Source organism: Prosopis cineraria, unplaced genomic scaffold (assembly GCF_029017545.1).
Source record: "Prosopis cineraria cultivar Desert tree isolate PC_DT_omini unplaced genomic scaffold, ASM2901754v1 PC1, whole genome shotgun sequence".
Taxonomy (NCBI): domain Eukaryota; kingdom Viridiplantae; phylum Streptophyta; class Magnoliopsida; order Fabales; family Fabaceae; genus Prosopis; species Prosopis cineraria.
The window spans coordinates 16,112,838-16,122,004 of record NW_026555332.1 but is presented as its reverse complement, the minus strand read 5'-3'; the positions used below and the strand labels follow the sequence as shown (position 1 = coordinate 16,122,004).

General features: G+C 30.0%; 1 protein-coding gene across 3 annotated transcripts; it reads left to right on the top strand.

Moving 5' to 3' along the window:
- Window positions 1-1,831: 1,831 nt before the first annotated feature.
- LOC129293381 (serine decarboxylase 1-like) lies at window positions 1,832-7,608 on the top strand. 3 transcript variants are annotated; one of them, XM_054931322.1, is made up of 5 exons: window positions 1,832-2,196; window positions 3,213-3,444; window positions 4,495-4,610; window positions 5,247-5,383; window positions 6,993-7,608. In XM_054931322.1, exons 1-5 carry the CDS (start codon window positions 1,986-1,988, stop codon window positions 7,569-7,571), a joined length of 1,275 nt encoding a protein of 424 aa, XP_054787297.1. In that variant the 5' UTR covers window positions 1,832-1,985; the 3' UTR covers window positions 7,572-7,608. The 3 variants fall into 3 exon arrangements, with proteins under 3 accessions (XP_054787297.1, XP_054787303.1, XP_054787289.1); XM_054931328.1 differs by having other exon boundaries at window positions 4,495-4,688; window positions 7,107-7,608; XM_054931314.1 differs by having other exon boundaries at window positions 4,495-4,688.
- Window positions 7,609-9,167: the final 1,559 nt, after the last annotated feature.

Genomic DNA, 9,167 nt, shown 5'->3' with positions numbered 1-9,167 from the left:
TAATTATGGAACACGTGTCTACATTTTCAAAAAGCTTCAATTATACAAACAAGAAGGTCAAAAGATAAGGACATGGGTTCACGTGGTCATAAATAATTGGCCTTCTTATTAAGTTTTTTTTTATTGTAAAAATTATTGCTTAACTACCAAAGGTGTTCATAGATCTGGTTTAGCTTGCTTTTTTTTTAAAAAAAAAAAGAAAATCAATTGGTTCGCTTGGCTTACAATTTAGTTTTTTTTTCCTTCTAATCGATTTGATTCTATTTAATTTATATTTAGCTTAAGTTTGAGTTTTTTTTTAAGATAATATGTATGCGTGAACATGCATTTTAACTAATAATTTTTAACTACTAATTAGTATTTTCAATGAAAAAAATCTCTTGAAAATAAAATAATGTTTTTTAACAATTATTTAATACATTTAACTATTGAATACTGATATGTTACTTTTGTAGCACTTAATAATGATAGACAATATTTAACTAATTGCAACATATTTTTAACCAGTGATTTACATGTAACTAAATTTGGGGAAGAGAAAAAACTTTAGATAGATTTATAAAAATATATAAAACAGATATAATAAAATTTGGTTTAGTTAGATTCAAATCTCAAAAAACAAAAATAAAAACCGAATTGAACCAAACCGCTTTGTCAAGAGAAAAGTCAAACTAAACTTTATTTATAAATGATTATCATCGGTTCATGTCAGTTTGGTGTAATAAGATTGGATTGATTTTATTTTAATTTTTGGTTATTTAATCCAGGGTCCCCTTGTCCCCCCCCAAAAAAAAAAACAAAAAAAGAAAGAAAGAAAGAAAGAAAGAAAAAGAGCGGAACGCACGGGACATCTTTTGGTAATTGTTTAATCGAGGGTCCTCTTATTTAAACCCTTTCTATGTGAAACACGTTGGCACTTTATGAATAAGCCTCAATTATTGGTACAAGCTGAGGTTCATGTGGTCGAAACAGGCGTCCTCGTATGTCCATTGAATTGTTTTTTTCAAACAAGAAGGGGAAAATGACGTTTGAGAACTCCCTAAAAGAGATTATTACATTTAGAAACCACAAATTATTGAAAGTTTAATAATGAATTATGGTCCTGACTGGATTTTAAAATAAATCGAGATGAATAAAATGTCCTCTTTCTAAAAATATTCATAGTTGTAAGCAGTTTATACTTTTTTCCAATTGATCTTTTTAATGTATTTTGAGAAGAAAAAAGCTAACCTGTTGATTTTTTTTTTTTAAGATGTAAACTTGAATTATTTTTGTAAGGAATCAAATTATAACTACTTTAAATGCTGAAAATATATTAGAAGTACACATTAATGTTTTAATTTAAATATAACTACTTTAAAATATATTTTTTACTTACCCCAAAAAAAAAACAGAGCCCTTTTTTAGTTATCTTGTTTTTATTTCTAGTCAAGGAGTATGGTCCTTTATCAATGTTTCAATAATTTGTGGTCCTTAAATATAATAATTTCTCTTGAAGAGTCTTGAATTTGTCATTTTCTCAAATAAGAATGTGAACCCCTAATAAAAGAGTTAAACGTACATATGCCCAAAAAAAAATGCTTATTGGATAAAATTAAAGATCCTTACAACTTTCTTTTTTTTAAAGAAAAAATATATTGTTCAATACATCTGGTATTATTTAGTTAGATTTGTTCCCTTCGGGACCCATTTGAAGATATCTCTTTCTCAATATGATTTTTTTCTATCACAGAATTTAATCTATATCCCTCCACATTCTCAAACCAAATATCCATGCCTATAAATAAATATAACTCACCTTCGATCTCCTCTCACGCCCTCACTACTCTCTCTCTCTCTCTCTCTCTCTCTCTCTCTCACAACACACATTTTTCACTTTGCTTCAAGGTAGTGAAATTTGAGTTTTCTTCATGTGTGTGGTGTATATCTATTATTCTGCGATCTCAGAAATATATATATCAGAATATAATTAACAGAAGTGAACGATGGATGATACTTCCCCTCCAGTGGTTTCTAATGGAAGTTTCTTGAGAGAATATGATAAAGAGGTGATGAAGAAGAGAAAAGAGAATGTGGAGTTTGCTATTACAGAACCTGATGTGGACGATGACATTACAGGAGACAAGGAAGCTCATATGGCCAGTTTGCATGCTCGTTACATGAAGACCCTCATTCAGAGGACCACTCACCATTTCGGTATTATCGGATTAATTCATTTTCTGTTTCTTCCAACTCTGAAAACTCTCTCTCTCTCTCTCTCTCTCTATATATATATATATATATATTCTCTTTGAAGTTTATTCATAAAGTTGAATTGATTTCTGAGACTTGTATGGCTCTAGCTAGCTTCCAAAATCTGTTGGTGCTAAATTTTGAGTATTATATGTTAAAAGTAGTAAACTTGTTTCATGGTTAACACTTTTACAATCCCCCCCTTGGATTGTGGGATTTTTGTCTCTTCTCTTAAATACAAATCGTTTAGGTACTCTTTTCTTAAGATATTAAAGGAAAAATATAACAGTAATTAAGTCTCCATAAGTTGATTGTGTTTTGTTTTTAGTCTCTATATTTTTATTTCATTTTTCTTAGTCCATTTATACTTAACTCTGTTGACCCCATTGTTGACGTGTACTTAATAATCTTGCCTCCCACATTTTGTTTAATCCAAATTTAAGAAAGCTTTTTTTTTTTTTTTTGGTCACCTTGCCTTTTATTTTTAATCATACCTAATCAATTTATGTCCATGTCAGCATATTTCTTTTATCACTTCAGCAAAGAGCTTAGCAGAGTTACAATGAAATTAATTTTGTCAGTATCAATTCATGGTCGTTATGTACATTTTTAAAACCATAGGGATTACATTACACACAAATCAAATTAAAGAGACTGAGAACAATGAAATAAAACTATAAAGACTAAAAATAAAACACGGTCAAAATATAGGAATCAACTATCATAATTTCCAAATATTAAATCTCAAAGTTTAGATAGAGAAGGTGAAAGGAGAAGGGAAAAGAAAAGATTAGAGAAATCATTTTTTGACTTCATTATATTTTAACACGCCACAATAATTACTTCAAAAGTTAATTTTAAACATACCTTAACCATAATTATATATATATAACTTATGCATTCAAGTGTATTATGAAAAAACACATACTAGTTATTAACATTGTTTTGTGAAAAAGCATGTGGTGTTTATATCTTCGTAGGTTACCCATATAATTTAGACTTCGACTATGGAAGGGTAGAGCAATTGCAAGATTTCTTGATCAACAATCTTGGGGACCCATTTATAGAAAGCAACTATGGTGTACACTCGAGAGCCTTCGAAGTTGGTGTACTAGATTGGTTTGCTCGTCTATGGGAAATCAACAAGGATGAATATTGGGGTTACACTACAAATTGTGGAACCGAAGGCAATCTTCATGGAATTTTAGTCGGGTTAGTATGTACCTAATTAAATTATATTTAACTTAAAACATGGATGCATGCTTTTGTTTGGCATTATTGGTACAAAAATAATTTTACTTGTGAGATTGTTACATGCACCTCTAGCATTATCCCATCCTGAGAGATGATGGATATAGGATATTTTATATCATCATAGGATGTTTACACGTCAAACTAAACTACCCATCTCTAGCCCATAACACTTACCATGCTAGAAAAATGGACCATGTTTAGCTTGCCATGTCGATTTGGCTTGCCCTAAATTTTTCTCTCGTTTTCCTTTATTTTCCCCTTGTAGCCAAAAATGAGAAGGATAGTTGAAGCACATGCTGGAATGAATGGACGTGGGTTTTTCTCGGTTCTCTTTCCCTCTATTTTCTCTGTATTTTCTATCTTAAATTAAAATGTGAGTGATGCTTCGGATTTAATATTGTACAAAATATTTTTTTTTCAATATTGTTTGTTGCAGTTGTGAACTATCCTCATCAAATTTTAGCAGTTTTGAATGTACTTATTTAATTTTTTTAATTTTATTAACAATTTTATGAACTATTAAATTTGATTCGTTCAAATTTTGATTTGACATTTGAGATGGGAATTGGAGAGGGAAAGGGGAACAGGGAAAATGGAGATAATCTGGTTCCAAAATGAACTAGACATTATATTCATAAACTAGAATAGTCTTGTCCTAGTTGTAAATTATAAGATGATCTAGAGTAAAATGCATCGTGACAACCTAGAGCTAGTTGGATTTGGTGAGTGACCTAAATTCACTCATTCAATAAACATCCAAATTGTAGCAATTGGATTTTATCAATAATTAAAAATTATCAAGATACACATTTCCTTCCAAAGATTCAAAATAATTCTTATAATTATAACACTCCTAATGTATGTTATTATTGGGCCACATGAGACACTCATTAATTAGGTAGACTGAGACCACTCATCTAATCCAAACTCCAACCAGTAACAATATTGCAATTTTTCTTTAATACATATTGTATGCTGATTGATTTGTCATGTTTCCAAATTGATCAGGAGAGAAGTGTTTCCAGATGGAGTTCTATATGCCTCAAATGACTCAGATTACTCCGTTTTCAAAGCAGCAAGAATGTATAGAATAGACTGTGTCAAAGTTGCCACTTTGGTTTCTGGTGAGATTGATTGTGCAGATTTAAAGTCTAAATTGCTTGCTAATAAGCAGAAGCCGGCCATCATCAACCTAAACATAGGTCTCTATATATGTCTTTTGCATGCTGTTAAACGATACCTTTTTGAAAAGAATCTTCATTTTCTTATGAGCTTAAATGACAAATTAACACTTAAATTGTAGCTTCACGAGTGTCGAGAAATTTAAACTTATTTTTATTGCAATATTCTCTTTCAACTTTTGAAAATAGTACAATGTTGTCTCTATTATTAATAAAAGTTAACTTTAATTTGACTGTTAGTTAACTAAAAAAATAAAAAAATTCAAAAATTATTGAAAATGACCCTAAAATTACACAAAAAGGCCAAAAAAATTTTATTGGTCTTTTATATAATTTTTTAGGTCTTTTTTATAATTTTTTTAATTAACTAACAGTTAAGGTTAATTTTTGTTAATGGGTGGGGTTATATTTTATTATTTTCAAAAGTTAAAGGGAAATATTGCATAAAAAATAAGTTAAAGATCTCATACGCTTCTAAACCTATTAATTAAGGGGGTTAATTTGTCCTTCAACCCTTTTCTTATTTGTAATAAAATTAATTGTTGATTATTCCAAATAGTGAATCTACGTTGTATGTAGGAACAACTGTGAAAGGAGCTATTGACGACGTAGATCAAGTTATAAAAGCTCTTGAAGAAAGTGGTTATACCTCTGATCGATTCTACATTCACTGTGACGGAGCGTTACTTGGACTAATGGTTCCTTTTCTAAAAAGTGTAAGTCCCGTCCCTTTCAATTTTATTTGAGTTTCTCTTTAAAAATTTTCTGAATTTAGAAAAATAAATTGAAAGGTTTCTCATCTTCTAAAAGGTAATTTTATCTTTATACGCGAAGCATCTACCACATGATGCTGGAAACTTCAAAAGAAAATGACACAGGTCTTAGAACATGTTAAATTAATGATAGTTAAATCATCAACATTTTAAAAAAAATAAATTAAAAATATTAATGTAGATAATTGCAAATTCGTATTTAAATATATTAAATGTAACTCTTAGATTGTAATAGAAATTTTTATTTATAGTTATTTGAATTAATATTTACATTTTTTTAATTTTATCAGGATCTAACTGTCATTAACTTGTCTTTTTAAGACCTAACTATGATTTTCTCATACTTCAAAGTTCAGAAAAACCTTCCTAATGTCATTGCTTGGATATCGAGGTATTCTTCTACTAGTAAGTTGCATAAATTGAAATTAAACCACCCATTTTATGTCAGCATTTAATTAGATTAACTACAAGACAGCCATTGTTTTAGTGGCACTGCGTTTATGTGAGCACGAAACGGAAACATCTATATTAATGTATTGCTTTAATTTGATTACACTGTCTAATCCTCTTATGACGGTGGCGTGAACTCCAGAAATATGTGAATCCTTTTTGACACGTGATTTCATAAGCGCTCTTTATTTTCAATGTTAATATTTATATTTTATGCGGAAGTTAACGAAAAGATAATATCTGATAAGGATTTCTACAAACATTGACAAATTAACAAGTGAAGTTATTATTTGGTCAAAATATGCTTTTAATCATCTAACTTTATATAAGATTGTAACTTGATCTCTGAATTTTATAAAGTATATTTTTAGTTCTATCATCCTAATGCTATTAGTTTGAAATGATTGTTTCTTGTGACAATCATTTTTATTTTAAAAAATATTAACAAGTGAATATTTGAGAATATTTTGTCAATATGTAGATGTTCAATGAAAAAAATTTTGTAGTGAAACTAACAGTGTTAAAATTAAATAATTAAAAATTTATTTTATAAAATTAAGGAATTAAGGGACCAAAATAAAACCTTATATAAAATTAAAGAACTAAAAATATACGTTAACCTTATTGTTTAACAAATATCCGACCGATCGAGGATTCTTGTTAGATATTACATTTTTTTAAAGGTCCTTCATTATATTCTCCGAGAGATAAAAGCATTAGGACAAACATGCTTGCTCCTTATTTATTGTTTTGTCGAAATTGCTTTCCAGATGGTGCCATAGTGTGTATGTATATATTTTCTTTTCTTGTTACCCTGTATACCTAAATTTTTAACTGGTTGAGTTGGAGTTATGATATTCAAAGACACAGTTTGAATTAGGTAGAGTTATCTTTCAGAAGAGTCTTATAGTCTAAACCATGATCAGAACAATGTCATTATAAAAGTTTGTGCAATATTAATTATTGCATGTGTATTTCAAAAATTCCCATGTCAATTTCTAGCAAGGGAACAGAAAAAGCATATATTGTTATCTGATTCATCTCACCGTCGCTATATAATTACATGCATTCGTATATAATGAGGAAACTGTGAACATTACAGGCACCGAAAGTAACCTTCAAGAAGCCAATAGGAAGCATAAGTGTTTCAGGGCATAAATTTGTGGGTTGCCCTATTCCTTGTGGGGTACAAATAACACGTTTGTGTCACATACAGGTCCTATCACAGAACGTAGAATATCTTGCTTCAAGAGACGCAACTATCATGGGAAGCAGAAACAGCCATGCACCCATATTCCTTTGGTACACACTCAACAAGAAGGGATTCAAAGGGTTCCAAAAAGAGGCTCAAGAGTGCCTCAAAAACGCCCTTTACTTGAAGGAGTGCCTGAAGAAGTCTGGGATTAGCGTGCTACTGAATCGCCATAGCAATATTGTTGTGTTCGAGAGGCCTCAAGATGAGGAGTTTGTTCGAGTCTGGCAGCTCGCGTGCCAATGGAATGTGGCTAATGTGGTGGTGATGCCAAATCTTACGGCTGAGAAATTGAATGCTTTTGTGAGTGAGCTTGTTGTGAAACGCAGTGGTTGGTATGAGGATGGGAAAATGAAGTCTCCTTGTGTTGAGAATGATGTTGGTAAGGAGAATTCTTTGTGTGATTTGCATGAGGAATGTTATGAGTGAGTGTATATATATAGTCAAGACGATTCATTTTAGTCAATCTCATTCGCATGCATATATGCTGCTGTGTACGTCACGCCCAACAAATAGCAGTTCCATTAAAAAAAAAAAAAGATTTTACTGTTTAAATTCGATTCCAAACACTACTACTAAACAAAGACTTCGGTGGCATATTTTATATTTTCATTTCGTAGCCTTTACAAGATATTACAAGTTCTAGTGTCATATAAAATCACAGCTAGTGTTTTGAGGATAAGTGAAATGCTACTAGAGAGTAACACAAGTGATAACATTTCCTTTCTTATATTATTATGATCATTATCATTATTAATAAATTAATAAGCAGTGGCGTTTCCTGAATAAATATATGATGTAGCATTTCCTGGAGGAAAAGCTATATAATGTATTGTGTAGTAATTATTATATAATCAACATTTACCCAACTTGTGGTACATTATTTCAAAAAAAAAAAAAAAGAATGACCACTCTTCAATTAGATCATTAATATGCTCATTAGTTTATTTGTCACCACGTCCGTCATCATAGTACTATATAATAACTATTAAGACAACACGCTAAAATTAACTGAAAAATATATAAACTCAATAAAATTTAAAAACAATGTATAATGGAATTGAAGTTCCATACATCTTCTGGGGCAAAAGTAAGATCCTGAGTAACTACATCTTTTATGAACTTCATTATATAACAGCCACAAACATTGTTGTTGGGTTGGAAAGGACACTAAAAATTATCAAAATGTCATATAAATTTATGAATCCAATAAATTTATTTTCAATAATGTAGTAAATTCTTATAAATACCATAATTTTTTGTCCATTGGTAAGTCTTGGAGAAGTCAGCAGCTCTAGGAAAAGTATGCCTTTTAAAACCACGGAAACTGATCAATGCCCTGCCAAAATGAAAAACAAATTGATATATAATTAAATCTCCCCCCCCCCCGGCTCTCTCTCACACGAATATGTAAAATAAATCAATAAACATATATACTTACTTATTGAACAACCTTAATATAGTAGTGTGAATTTTTGCCAAACCATCCCTTATAGGATGATATTAAGGCCAAAAAACAACCAAAGGACTGTAACAATTAAAATTCAATGTTTCCTAAAAAAAAAATTCAAACTTTAAAAAATTGAGGTATCTAACATATAAAAAATCATGAATATAAAATACTTACTCTGCATTGAAAAGTATTAAGAATAACATACATATCTATTTCTGCCTTTTTGGAATAACATTTCTTTCACAAGATTTATTTGATGTGCTATGGCATTTACCCTACATGTTGACTACAATAGTGCGGGATGATAAATGAGAATTTATGCTTCTTCTTAGTGTCCCTCAACACATTATGGTACAAATACATTGATAAATATCATAAAATTATATCAAAACCAATCATGATAGATGATAAAAAATGATCAATAATAAATGATATTATGAAACAAGTACCTTCCCCAAAATGTTGATAGGGGAAGCATTTAACCATCAATGATAAAGTATATCATTGATATTATTTTGAGCAAAATCATTGTACAAGTCATTTTCTACATTCTAAATCTCTTTTTCAAATTC

What these genes read in the sequence shown, in the direction of transcription:
- LOC129293381 (XM_054931314.1), top strand. Translation starts at nt 1,986, where the DNA reads ATGGATGATACTTCCCCTCCAGTGGTTTCTAATGGAAGTTTCTTGAGA. An exon ending in GAGGACCACTCACCATTTCG is followed by an intron (nt 2,197 to 3,212) that starts GTATTATCGGAT and finishes ATATCTTCGTAG; the next exon opens with GTTACCCATATAATTTAGAC. An exon ending in TGGTTCCTTTTCTAAAAAGT is followed by an intron (nt 5,384 to 6,992) that starts GTAAGTCCCGTC and finishes TGAACATTACAG; the next exon opens with GCACCGAAAGTAACCTTCAA.